The following is a 14,304-nucleotide window of genomic DNA, read 5'->3' as shown; positions in this document are numbered from 1 at the left end:
GAGCCAAGCTTCATGTCCCCCAGTGTTCACTGCAGAAGGAGAATTTATGCTGCAGCAGCTGCACACAGTTTGAAGCATCACTCACCCTAGTTTACCTACAGGTACCTTTATATGTCTATACTGTACATGCTTTTTTAATCTAAACTATGGGCCTGATTCAGAGCCGGTCGCTATTTGCGCTCACTCGTCCAGAAAATAGGGGTGGCTATTCAAATGAACCGTTCGCTGTTTGCGGTCTGTTCACGCCTCTAGGTCTGAACGAGCGAACAAAACTTGCGGTAGTTTTTTGGGAAACTATGCCCCCTGGCCGCTCGCATCCTACGTCATGTCCGCTATTTATTAAATTAATCGAGTACATCGACCAGGGTATGAGCTGCTCGCTATTCTTGTGGTTGGTTTTTGCTACCACAATCTTGCGAGCAGTTCTGACTATAAAATAACCCAGTGACGTGGTCAATGACGCTGCTGTTTTAAATATGCACACCCATAAAACGCCCGTTTTGACCTTTAAGCACACCTGCGTTCTGATCTCCACTCCCCGTTTTCAAGCACCTTCCCCCGTTACCACCCACATACGCCTCATCCTGTCACTCAAATTATCAGGCATTCGCTATTTTGCGAGCACATGAATTTCGGCCGCACTGACTGGTTCGCGCATGCGTATAACGATCCGTACGCATGCGCAGTTGGGCAAACATCGCTCGGTGCGAACGAGCTGCCACTTACGAGCGGCTCTGAATCAGGCCCTATGTTTGAATAAGTCAGGGTGCTCTCATTAGACATCACCACTATGATCCTTTTCTATCAATTGTGTCATTAAAGTGTACCAGAAAAATGACTTTTTATTACATGTGCATATTTTTCATCTTTTGTGTTACTTTCTCATGTGCACATTGCTCCTGTGTGGAGACATTCCTTTGGATGTATTTGTGACCTGAGATTTTCCTGCCTTGGTCAGTGTATGTACTACTTACACACTGGGGCTTCACAATATTTTCTAACTATTACCATACCAGGTTGTCTAGGTTGATTTTTGTGCACTGCTGTTAATAATTTCCATAGCACAGTTGTTGAGTGTATATGCTCATCATATATACATATATCCCTGTTGCTTTGATACGAACAGTGGGCCTGATTCAGCATGGATCCTAAGTCCATTTATGCTCTCAGGGAGCACCTGCACAATTCCGTACTCTTTGCATAAAGGGTAATTTATATGATATGTGGAAAGTCTTTTTAAACTTACACATATCCTCGTTACTAAGAAATTCCAGAGCTCAATAATATTCCCCTGCTCAATGATATTCCCCCTTGGATTATTCCTATAGTTTATATCAGTCACTAGAATAGTCTCTGTCAGACAGGGATGGTACTGTAGGTGATGTATTTGATTATACTGTAGTTCTTAGGCAGGGTACACCTGAACGATTTGTAATCGTAAGACATAAGGGGCAGGGGTTAAAGTGGGGCAGAACTGCATTCGAGTGTTCTGTTTGGAACCAGTTCCACCTTCTCCAGCCCACCTTATCCAGGCAGTCAGCCCTCCGTTGCAGGGAGTTGCCAGGCGACCGCTGAGATTTTGTTACCAGCAGGCGCTCGCCTCCTTCTCTACAGAGGCAGTCGGAGGCTGGAGTTCACTCCTGAGCTCTGGCTTCTGGCTCCTGCAGTGGGCACTATGGGAGAGAAGTCATGACGTCTCTCCCATAGTTCCGAGGAGCAGCCAGTCGGACGGCAGCCGACGCAGGAGCGGGGCTTAAGGTAAGTATTGTGTGTTACGGTTTCTTTTTGTGTAAGGGGCACTACTACAGGGGGCAATACTAATGGGGGCATTACCACTGGGGGCAATACTAATGGGGGCACTACTAATGGGGCATTGCATAGGGGGCAGCGCATAAGGGGCACTGCATAAGGGGCACCACTACTGGGGGCACTGCATAAGGGTCACCACTACTGTGGGCTATGCATAAGGGGCACAACCACTGTGGGGCACTGCATAAGGGGCACCACTACTGGGGGTATTGTATAAGGGGCACTATGACTGTGGGCATTATGTGTATTAGGGGCACTACTAATGTGGGCATTGTGTAAAAGGGGCCCTACTGTGCATCATAACATGAATAAGGGACACTACTATGTGGTGTAATGTGAATCAGGGGTACTATGGCTCTCATTCAGAGTCGATCGCAAGAAGCGATCGCTCACTCTGAATGATGGCGGGCACTTCTTGTTTTGAAGTGCTGCCACCCACAGTTTAGCTTGCGATCAGGGTGATGGTCATCACCATCGCGACCATCGGGGCTTACGACCAGACCTGCGCAGTGTCAGCTTCCCTCGGAGGAGTCTTTTACTGTTGTGAAAGACTTGTACACTTTACCTGGGATATAAGGCCTGATTCAGCACGGATGGTAAGTCTGCAATCGCACGCACTCGCTCGCTGCAAAAATATGCAAATAAATGCGATCGCGGTGCAGTAGCAGCACTAGACCAAAACGCCCACCACTGTATAAAGCCGCCCACTTCCCATTACATACATCCGCAAGTCAGCGAAAACATCGGTAACCAAGTAACATCGGACCCATACGCACAGTCGTGGTTGAGATGACCCTGACTCACAAACTGCGAAACTTCCTGTCGCCATCTAGACCTCTGGCTGCGTATGCCATCGCAGGGGCTTAATTATGCACATCCCTGTAATGGCGTTCAAATGCACAGGCACGTCTGCGTTCCTTCGACCACCCCCCCTCTCCACCCCCAAACGCTGCTTCCTGTCAATCATTTATTTGTGCCGCAGCCTACGCATACCCGATCGCAGTGGCCGGTTTGCCCACGCACACTACAATGCGTATGCATGCGCTGACTGCAAACATCGATCGTTTGCATGCATCCGCAGCCTTGTGATCCAACCTGAATCTGACCCATAACTCGCGCTTCCCGCAACTGCTGCCCCTGCAAGTTCCCCTTAGTACAGGGGTCTTCAACCTTGGCCCTCCAGCTGCTGTGGAACTACACATCCCAGCATGCACTGCCATAGTTTTAGCATGCTGTTGTATCAAAAAGGTGGCAGTGCATGCTGGGATGTGTAGTTCCATAGCAGCTGGAGGGCCAAGGTTGAAGACCCCTGCCTTAGTACATAACGGGGATATTTTCATTAAAAATGTAAATATCCCTTGCAATATGGATAGATAATAATCGCGGCTGGTCCGTGATTATTAGTATATACTATAGACCCCGAACTCTCTCCGTATTCGGCTTCCCATCCACTATATGGGGATTCAGTATGCAATCTATAGAGCTGCCTCCTTTTACTGGATCTTGGATGCACCAATAGAAAAAGAAAAAAAAACATACCTACGGAATCTTACAAACATTGAAAAAGAAAAAAAAAATGAAACCACAGATAAATAATAATTCACCAGAACCAGGGGAGGCCCCTCTCCTTATCCCTGTATTGCTGGGAAATAGTTTAATGAAATTGTGGTTACGTTACGCATCACACACTTGGAGTAAATTCTTTACCATCGATGAGGAAACATTTTGGTGAGTGCATGTGAGGAGACGGTTTGCCCTCCCCTAAAAGTGGCCTGATGCTTAGGAAGGTGGGGGGAGAGGTGTCTGTAAGCCCCGCCCCTTTCTTGGGTTACTATAGTTCATTCCATTCATACAGCATAACCCAAAGATTACACTCTGCAGATTCATTCTCTCTGAAAACCTATTATTCCTATACAATCACAGGGTTTAATGTACACATGGAATGAAGCCGGTCACTCACAAGAAATGTTTTTTCTTTGTGAGATTATAGATAATACACACAACACATGAGGTTATTAATGACATTATGACTAATGAGTGAACTCATTGACTTTGGTTTTATGCCTGTGGACAGAATTGCAAATCTTGGCTTGGACTTGTAGTTCTACAGCGTTCCGGAGTGGGGGATCTTAGCGCTGTAAACATAGGGATATAAATGCAATCCTGACCACACAGAGCTTACAATCTAAGCTTGGAGATGAGAAGAAATGAGTCGTTTGCTATTTGTGTATATAGGGTGTAACTCTGATTTCAATATATCCGCAGGGGTTTTCTAGACCCTAAGGCCTCATACTAACTGGCGTTAATGTAATGTATCAGACTAGCATTTTTTACAATAGTACAGTGCATGTAATACCCCTTTCACAGTGCTGAAATAACCCAGGTTATTGTCGGATCAACCTGGGTGGTGACTAGATGTTAAAGGGTCCCTGAAAAATAACCCAGCTCGAGTGACCCAGGAATCCAACCCAGGCAGCGAACAGTGTTGGACACGGGAACAACCCGGGTTACAGTGCAGTGTGAACGGTCCGACCCATAGTTCCAAACCGAGACAGACCCCTTTTCCACTGCAGTGCCAATCTGGGTTATTCCTGGATTGGCACCGTTCTCACTGTACTTCGGACTTCATTTCCTTGCGCCATGATGCGACTCTCCCCGTGCTGTAAGTAGGTCCAGGGACAGATGGTTCGGGTTACCCATTTACACTGAGCCTTACCCGGGTCCTTCCCAGGAATAACCCTGTTCGCTAGCATGTTGGCTTCCCAGGTGATTGGACCTGGGTGGAGCCGTTTCCACTGAGAAAAATCCCGGGTTCGATGCGCGTTCACGTGCAGTAACCCGAGATTTTCAGGTCAGTGGAAAAAGGGTATAAATATGGTCTGACCCGGGTCTCATCTGGGACTGACCCATGTTCAAAATCCCAGGTCAGACCTGTAACTTTGGTGTGAAAGGGGTATAAATAAATCCTGAAAATAGCCACTGGCGTCTCTTTACTAGCGTTCTAGAGCTCTGCGTTTTTCTCAATGCATCCTGTTCTATTCAATGTGTCTATCGCAAGCTAAACAAAACATATTATTATTAGCTAGTGACAGTGACTTATATAGCGTCAGAGTATCCATTGCAGATTACAACTGTGAATAGGTCTCCAGTGACCTAATGCTTGTAGGAACAACAGTAAACACACAGGTGTAAATTACGAGACCTGCGTTTGCATTCGCTGTGTTACCAGCTGGTTGTTTTACGATAAATAAAAGCCAGTGTTACTTAGACATTTATGAAAATGGTGCAATTTATATGAAAGTTGGGCGCTTTGGAGGGGTTTTTTTGCCCATATATTTTTTACCATCGCTTATATTTCACAGGTTTGTCACCATTTCCATTTTATAAGTGTCCCAGTTGGTAAGAATGCGCCTGTTTGGCTGCTGTGAGATTACTGCTGCACATTTCCAATAGTTTAGCAATTTCAGCCTCAGTGACATCACCTACTATTTCTATCCTGCAGATTGGGGTTATATAAGCCAGGGACAACACTGCAGCCCAACAGAAAACTAAGTGCAAAAAAAAAAGTTCTATTCTCTTACTGCCATTTAAATGCAAAGAACATGGGTTTGAAGAGTTAGCTCTATGTTGCTAATGGGCTAAAACTGTAAATTCCAGAATTTATAAAGTACATCTGGGCGTCACATTAAGCCTTATGTATGCTTAGGGCAGCACCCAGGCTGTGTTCCTCTGGATTGGGTGACATACAGGAGCAGGAGGAAGACTGCTGAGCTCAGGGAGATGGGTCAGGCCAGCAGTAGGGTGCACCCTGAGCCTGAAGGGAGGAGGCAGATATAAGATCCCTATTCCAGGCTGATGTCACGGCACTCCCACATGAGGATCTCTGTGTTGCTGGAGATCTGATGAGCAGAGCTGTCTGGGTGGAACAACACAGTGGGAACATGTGTGCACATAGTTTCCAGGACCCGCACACAAGGCTGCATTGTTTGGACTGACAGCCCTCACTAAGGTCCTGCCTGAGGCACGCGAGTGTAACTTCCATTCACAAAGGACGTGTTTTGGGCGTAGGAGAGGCGTGACCAATCAGAGAGCCGGGATCGGGGTTATGCAGATCAGTCAGCCGATAAGGCCACCGTCACGTGACTGGCGCTGGCGCTTTAACTAGCGCAGCTCCCGACAGCCGGGTGTCATTCATTCCACGCGGTGGCTGCTTGTTACAGTGTATCCAGGTAGCTGCTTGTTACAGTGTATCCAGGCTGCTGCCGCCGCTGGTAACATTGTGTCCTCCTCCTCCTCCTCCTCCTCCTCCTCCTCCTCCTCCTCCTCCTCCGCTGCGCAGGCATCACTGACTGCCCATCCTGCCTGTCACAAAACCCAAAACATCCAGGAAAAATCCAAACAAAACCTATACATAATAACACTAACTAGAGGAAAAGTAATTACACTGTGATTTGGAGGGTCCCCAGCAATGCGCACCTTCCTTGGGGTTGTATGGATACACTTGGTGCTTGCTCTGTCTTACGGAGAAACTTCCCTGCTGGCTGAGGAGGGGCTGCTGAAAGGTAAATATATAACTGCTGAGTGGTTCATTTATTGGGTGTGTGATCTACTGGGGTGAGAAGTGACTCCCCTAGCAGGTGCTATTAGGGGTGCAGTGAATTAACAGGGGGGTCTGGCTGGTACACGTGGCTGTCTGGTGATTGGTAGAGTTAGGTGGAGGGATGGGTTCAGACATCTATGTGCACTGTGGGTCTGTCACAGAATAAATTCTGGTTAGCTGGGGTCATAGATGTGGTTTATTGGATGGTGAATTGTTTGTGTATATATAATATAATTTCCAATACTGATCCTCTATAACCGTGCACACTGCCTCTGGTGATTATACCATTCTGCCATCCAGCTGGGGAATACAGCAAACAATAGGACTGGCAGATTATTATTGTATAACATTGTGGTGGCCAGCATCTGAGGGACTAATGCAATCTGCCATAAAGACTCTAGTGAATAAGGGTTACAGTGTGTCCTGTTGGCTCTGCTTGCCTTCTGCATAATGAGACATCTGCCTGGAAAACTGCAACAATGGGATTTCCTGCTGCACCTGTAATACACAGCGTACATGCTGGCAGAAAATAATTGTCAGTGGTAATTAGCCATTCAGAAGTATGCCACCAATTGCTGCTAAACCCATGCCTGTTTATAGAAGGTTAATAGAGATAGCTATGTATATTTATTTTTTTTTCTTCTTGCGCACACAATACCTGGTGGGTACAGTGTAAGTAATAAATGAAATTCATCAATCCAGTTTTCAGTATTTGCAGAAATGTGATTAAAATGCTGGGACCATAATTGAAGTTTTTGTTTAATATGCTGCTTTAATAACTAGTTTGGTTGTCACATGGTTACTGTAACCAGTGTGTAATTTCTTGCTCTCAGCGGCTTGGTTTCTGTAATTACTGGTTATATTGTCTCCTGTAGTGAAGCTGATCTTGTGGGTGTGTTACAGTATATACAATATAAGGTTTGATTTGCCGCCAGCTAGAGCTGAGAATAACTTACATGAGCTGCAGTACCCACACTCTTCAGCCAGAGTGCAGTATATCTGGTGGTTTTGCAGGTACATTCTTTGTATTTTGTAAGTGTGACCGTCTCCTTGCGTTCCAAAATGTGGTCTCTCTTTTTAATTCAAACTGTTCTGTTCCAAGTTATACGTTGCTGAATGTCCTGTCATTCAAAAACCTAACTAGAAACAGGAACATTGTGGATCTACAAGTTTCAGCCTGCCAGTGTACAGGTTGCCTATCGTGCAAGAGCTGCTCATGCTGCAACTTTTATAGTTTTGTCCAACTTTTTTTTTTTTTTTTTAGTGATTCGATGTTTGTTCTTATGTAGTTGATGGAAACATGCATTTATCTGATGTATTGCTTGCAGATGACACGATTGCCAACTTGCTGAAAGATGAAGATGCTGGTTTGCCGCCTAAGAAACCTCCTATTCAGTTTAATGCCCTCTTCTCTACTAATACTGATGAAGGCTGTTACCTGAACCCGGGACAAGACGAGTGCCTTCAGGACTGCGGCTACAACTCATCGGCAAAGACTTTCATAGTCATCCATGGCTGGACAGTAAGTTCCTGATGTATAATGCAGTAAACTGTGCAGATAAGACTTGGGGAGGGTGAAGAACTTGTATGCATTCAGGATCCCGATGGTCAAAATTCTGGGAGATACCGAAAGTGAGTTTTTTTTTTTTTTTTTTTTTTTTTTTTTAATGGCTGGGGATGGTTAGGTTTAGGCTTTGGGAGGGGTGGGTTAGAATACTTGCCAAAATCTCAGGATGCCGCTGTCTGTATACTGACTTTCGGGGTCCCGTACTGAACCCGAAGAAACTGCTATTCTTCAGAAGAGACTTCACAATGCAGAATTTGTTGCTAAAATCCAAATTCTTTCTCTTCAGATGAGTGGACTATTCGAGAGCTGGCTGCATAAATTAGTGGCCGCTCTCCAGCAGAGAGAGAGAAACGCCAATATCATTGTAGTGGACTGGATGCCGCTCGCCTTTCAGCTCTACCCTGACGCGGTGAATCACACAAAGCTGGTCGGCAAGGAAACTGCCATTCTAATGGACTGGTTACAGGTGAGAAGGGTTAATCCTGCGCATATGATGCTGGTGCAGCCTAGTAAGAACTCCTTTTGGTGAAGTGATAGTGGGTGACTCCTTCCACCCATTTAATCTACATAATGTGATGTACATTTTAAAATATCCACCTTAACGCATATGTGACTGTGCTGTGTTTGGCTCTCATAGGAAAAGGCAAATATGTCCCTTCAAAACGTCCATCTTATTGGCTACAGTCTGGGTGCGCATGCTGCCGGCTTTGCTGGAAATTATGTCAGTGGAACAGTTGGGCGTATCACAGGTATGTAATGGTCTATCGCCAAAAATCGGCGCTCAAACTTTGTATCTAATGAAACCTTGTGGCTCTAATGTCTAAACTTTTTCTAAAGCTGGGTACGCACCATAGATGTGATGTAATGAGACACTGCTCAATCCGGTGTTCAATGGCAACATGTTACATGCTGTATGTTATCTGCAACACGTCATTCATTGCTTAGTCCCATCTGTCGTGCAGAACAGCAGATGGGATGATACAATGATTGACTGATCAGACGTACACCCTATACGATGTGTACAATATATCATTGTGTGTACCCAGCTTTAGGAGGATCTCTAATGGGAAAGTCAGTATGTAGCAGAGCTAATGACAGCTGGTCATATCAGTTAAACAAGCAAATGTTTAATCAACCGACAGACTTTGGGTGTCTTTCCTCCTCACTTAATGTAATTTTAGAGTCATTGAGGAAGGTGGTTTGATCAGAAACATTGGTTCGTTCTCTGAGCCCATCTTCTCCTAAACTTGTCTTGCAGGTTTGGATCCCGCAGGACCAATGTTTGAGGGTGTTGAAGCTGAAAAGCGCCTCTCGCCGGATGACGCGGATTTCGTGGATGTTCTTCATACCTACACCAGAGAAGCACTAGGTGTCAGCATCGGCATCCAGATGCCTATCGGCCATCTAGACATATATCCCAACGGTGGAGACGTCCAGCCAGGCTGTGGCTTAGCGGATTTTATAGGGGCGATCGCTTATGGCAGTAAGTCTCCATTTTTTTTATTTTTTCATTTATTTATTTTTAAATTGCATTAAATTTGAAACCTTTTTATATCCTTTTTTGACGCTTGTAATATTCCTTACCTCATCTTACTCCATAACTACTGAATACCCCATGTAATAGGAATGTCAGTGACTTCTTGCAAGTGACCTATAATTGGAGTGCACTAAAGTGACTTACAAAATCTTAGTTGGACAACCCCCCCCCAGTTTACTTGGAAGTGGTCTGCTAGATAAGTAGGAGAGTGAAATCTTTCCATCCATGGCCCGTATTCAATTTGAGGTGAAAAGCCGGAATCTGCGGAAAAGTTTCACCGATGACGTCATTTCGTCAGGCGGAAAAGTATCACCGTAGTGAATGCAATGTAATAGGCGGAAAAGTTTCGCCTATGAATAGCAGGCGGAAAAAAGTGCAGAAACGGGGTTTTGGGGTGCAACGTTGCGGGAACCCCCGTGCAGCCTTCAGACTGTCCCCCAAAAGTAAACTGTGTCAAACATTTTTTAAACACTTAAGAACACCCCAAAAAAATCACTTTGCATTTTGGGGCAAAAAAAAAAAAATGTTGGGGGACAAAGTTAAAAACTAGCGAACGCGACTCTGGGGGGGATCCCCAAGTATGCCCCAGGTGTGTTGTTTTTTTTTTTTTCTCCCCCTTTCCATTGCAGGTGTTTGCGGAAGGTGGATTTTTCACTATTTTTTTTCAACTTAACTTTAGCAACTTTTAAATATGCTGACCCCCATTTTCAGGTACCCCAAATCTGCTGGGATAAGTTATTTTCAGCAAAAAACCCTCCTGAATACTATTCTGCACCACTTATACAAAAACGCTATTTAGCAGCTATTGAGCCCGTTTAAAAACACCAAATACCTTCAGCAAGCCAAATCGGGGGTAACCATAGCTAACCCCCATGTCAGAGCATCTTTTGGGGGGTGTCAGGCTGATTTACCCAAATCTGACAGTACTTTCTGCCTGTTCGTTTCGCCGGGTCACGTTTTCGTGTACTTTCAAATTTGAATACGGGGTTACGCGCGTAATACTTTTCCGCCTACAAAATACGCAATGTAGGCGAAAAGCCCAGGAGGCGGAAAAGTATTGCGGGTCCACTCAAATTGAATACGGCTCCATGTATCTTGAAGCAAACTTGTGTAACTCTCAGAATAAATTTTTTCCACAAATAACTTGAGGGCAGTGTTTAGCTTAGTATGTGATATAATCCAGCGCTTGTGTAGAACTCCATAACTATTGCTCCTATAAGCTTGGAATGAAGAAAAATTAGTCATGTGTCCTGTATTTTGTACATGTCATAGTTCCCGCCCTATCAGTATGTTATACATAATAGGTGAGCGAGTTCTAGGAACCAATGACATGTCACCTTTGGGTGTCCCTGCAGTTTGAGTTGTAAGCGCGATTTGGCACCATTGAAAGGACTACTCTGGGATAACTAGAATACACGGAGTTCTTGGATGGATTTGGTCTAACAATAGGGTTAGTCCTTTTGTGTGAACCAACGCTCATGGGAATGTAGCCTGTCTGTACATTCTCTGTGCAAGTGGTGGCACAAGGTCCTTGTGACTGAATAGGCCGCATTCTTGTAGAGATTGAAGTAATATGGCTCCCTCCAGAGTCTTGTACACTATAGTCCATCCCTTAGGTGTCCACCAGTGGTGGCTCCAGAGGTGGGGCTGCAGCCCAGTGCAAAATTCACATAGGAGAGCCACACCAACTGCCAGTGAGTCCTGGTCAGCAGCATTTGGGGTGGCAGTTGGTGTGGCTCCTCCTATTTGAATTTTGCACTGGGCTGCAGCGCCACCTCTGAGCCGCCACTGGTTTCCGCCACCAGTTAGTATTGTAGGCTAGCTTAAAAGTTTTAAGCTAAAATGTTTTAAGTTAAAACAGTGTAAGTGTGTCTACGCACCAATGTCTGTAGTATCACAATAGCAACACCTTTCTATTTCACAGCTGAACCGCCCAATGTTCTGTAAGATTTTTTGTCTTGCGAAAGCTGATGTGTTCCTCGCTTGTTCTAGGTATCGGAGAGGCCGTGAAGTGTGAACACGAGCGCTCTGTGCACCTGTTTGTGGATTCCCTCATTAACCAGGACAAGGAGAGCTTCGCTTTCCAATGCACTGACCCCACCCGTTTCAAGAAGGGGATCTGCCTGAGCTGCCGGAAGAACCGCTGCAACGCCATCGGCTACAACGCCAGGAAGAGCACCAGCAAAAGAAACAGCAAAATGTATCTGAAAACCAGAGCTCACATGCCATACAAAGGTGAGGCGGAGGGCTCACTCCCACAATAGCGCTGTCATCCAAGAGATGGCCATAAGTGATCAAATATGAGGCGTTATCAAAGTACAAGAAGCCGTGTGTGTCGTCTAAACCTCCCTCCATTATGGTGTGCAATCACCACGCTGTGCACCCTGCCTAGAATCACGCTGGACCTTTAACAGCCCCTAGAGACACTAACCTCTGTATAATTGTGCATTGCTGCTGACCTGTCTGTCGTACGTACGCAATCCCCCGTCAGGATGTGTGAGATGTTGTGTTGTCATCACTCTGTGAAAGTGTTACCATCTATTTGGGAACCTGACCATATCCCTATCCTACTGCATTGAGAGCATTAGCACAGCTTTAATTAGATTTGAAGGAAGGGATGAGATATGTTATGAGGTACATGATAGAAATGTAATAAATACAGAGGTCCATAACTAAGACTTTTAAGCACTTTTCTGGGTAACTTCCTTTAATAAATTTATGTTGACCTCTAAAATAAATAAAATATATATATTTTCTCAAGCACAAGAGGGAAATGACTGTTCCTATAGTAATGTCTGATCTAGTTGTTTGCCTATCGTTAATGCCATGTGGTGTCTCTTGCAGTTTACCATTACCAGCTGAAAATGCACATCTTCAATTACAAGCGTGAAGAGGACACCACAGAACCAACCTTCTCCATCATCCTCACTGGGACCATGAATGACTCTCTTTCTCTCCCACTGGCCATGTAAGTGTTGTGTACAACGTGCTGTGGGGACGAGCCGCAAATATATTTGGGTATAATTAATCCTCTATGTAGAAAACTTGTGATCTTTAAAAGATTCATGATTCCATATTTCCTATGACGTGAGTAGCCATTCTGGTATGCCTTGCCAAAAAGGACGCCACTCCCCTCCCCAGGCTTTTCTTGTGCACTTTCTTGTCTTCGACTACATTTTTTCATACAGCGCTGTCCAGAATTCAACTAGGGGAGCCACACCAACTGCTACCCCAAATGCAACAAACATCGCCGGCTGGGACTCGCTGGCAGTTGGTGTGGCTCCCTTGTTTGAATTTTGGACTGTTGCAGCCCCACCTCTGGAGATAAATATACTGTACCAAAGGGTATCCCGCACCAAAATAAATCCTTGATATGGTAAACAATCACTCAAAGTCCAACCAGCTGCCACTGTAAGATCACCTCTTTCATTTTACAGTTTAAAATAATAAAAATTGCACTGTGATTTTTAGGTTTTATTTAAAAAAAAAATTTTTTTTCATTTTTAAAAGTATGATTTAAATAGGACATATTGATAACTGAGTGGCCCTATAACCGATCTCATTTTAATTTCAGACCGGAGAAGATCGGCTACAATTTCACCAACACTTTCCTGGTCTACACAGAGGACGATATTGGTGACCTCCTGTCCATTAAGCTGAAGTGGGAAGGATCTAAGCAATCGTGGTATTCCTTCTGGAGCTCTCTGCAAAGTTACTTGGCAGCCACCAACAGCAGCGACAAGGAGCTCCATATCCGGCGCATCCGCGTGAAATCTGGAGAGAGCCAGCATAAGTGAGTATTTGTTATCCTGTCTATGATGAATACTGAATATTGGCAAATAGTTTACCGGTTTGCGTATTAATACATTTTAGGTGGGATATTTCTTAAATTTTCTATAGGATTCACAAAAATATCTGTTTGTAGGTCTAAAAATCTGACACTTTTAATGTTTAAAAAAAAAAAAAAATTGTGTTCTTGTAGGTTTACCTTCTGTCTGAAAGACTTTCATGCCAGTCGTATAGCTCCTGGCGGGGAACTGGTGTTTGACAAGTGTAGAGATGGCTGGGAAGTAAAACCGCGAAAAAGGTAAGAATTTAAAACTCCTTTTTATGAGGCTTTTGCAACTTGCAGAAATGTTTATGGGGGTTTATATAGTGGATAAGAGGCTGCTAGTTTCATGGCTGCGTAAGCATCGGGTACTCCTAGATTATCCATATTAAAAATGTCGCCAATTTTGTTTGCTTGGCTGCACATTCTGTCCTGCACCTTTTTTTTTTTTTTTTTTTTTTTTTTACTGTTGTAAAACCAAATATCTAATATATATATATTTTTTTCTTCCACCAGGGTGAACTTATAACGCTATGGGTCAACTACCAGCACACACAGCCGTGGAAGAATGTTACAATGAAATAGAACGGTCTATGAAGCACTGAATTTTGCTGCTTATTTTTTTATTAAGAAAATAATAAAATCCTATATAAAAATCAACTCATTAACAGCTTGATTGTCAGGCAGCCTTATGGACTCTAGCAATAATTGGAGATGACAACTTTCCTCTTTCATGAGAAGGGCCATCTCGTTGCACTCTAATATAAGTAAAGTTTACATTTTATTCCCATAATTTCTTTTTTTTTTTCCCTTCATCTCCTGCTAAAATTGAAGTTTTACCTCCAATCGACCATATGGATAATTCTGTTTGTAACTTGCTCTGAGCGGTTCCTATATTAATGCTGTTTAAACTTTTTTTTTTTTTTTTCTTTTGTCTACATGTCAGTCTAGAGATATATATT

At 44.2% G+C, this 14,304-nt stretch overlaps 1 protein-coding gene across 1 annotated transcript; it reads left to right on the top strand.

The window, feature by feature from the left end:
• The first annotated feature begins 5,715 nt into the window (after nt 1-5,715).
• Nucleotides 5,716-14,002, top strand: LIPG (lipase G, endothelial type). The gene is made up of 10 exons (XM_088476538.1): nt 5,716-6,371; nt 7,738-7,931; nt 8,263-8,442; nt 8,614-8,725; nt 9,235-9,459; nt 11,506-11,748; nt 12,358-12,481; nt 13,088-13,306; nt 13,496-13,600; nt 13,859-14,002. Exons 1-10 carry the CDS (start codon nt 6,278-6,280, stop codon nt 13,869-13,871), a joined length of 1,509 nt encoding a protein of 502 aa, XP_088332664.1. The 5' UTR covers nt 5,716-6,277; the 3' UTR covers nt 13,872-14,002.
• Nucleotides 14,003-14,304: the final 302 nt, after the last annotated feature.

This window comes from Taudactylus pleione, unplaced genomic scaffold (genome assembly GCF_031769625.1).
Source record: "Taudactylus pleione unplaced genomic scaffold, aTauple2 ptg000189l, whole genome shotgun sequence".
Taxonomy (NCBI): domain Eukaryota; kingdom Metazoa; phylum Chordata; class Amphibia; order Anura; family Myobatrachidae; genus Taudactylus; species Taudactylus pleione.
The sequence above is the reverse complement of the archived record's forward strand: the minus strand, read 5'-3'. Positions and strand labels throughout refer to the sequence as shown.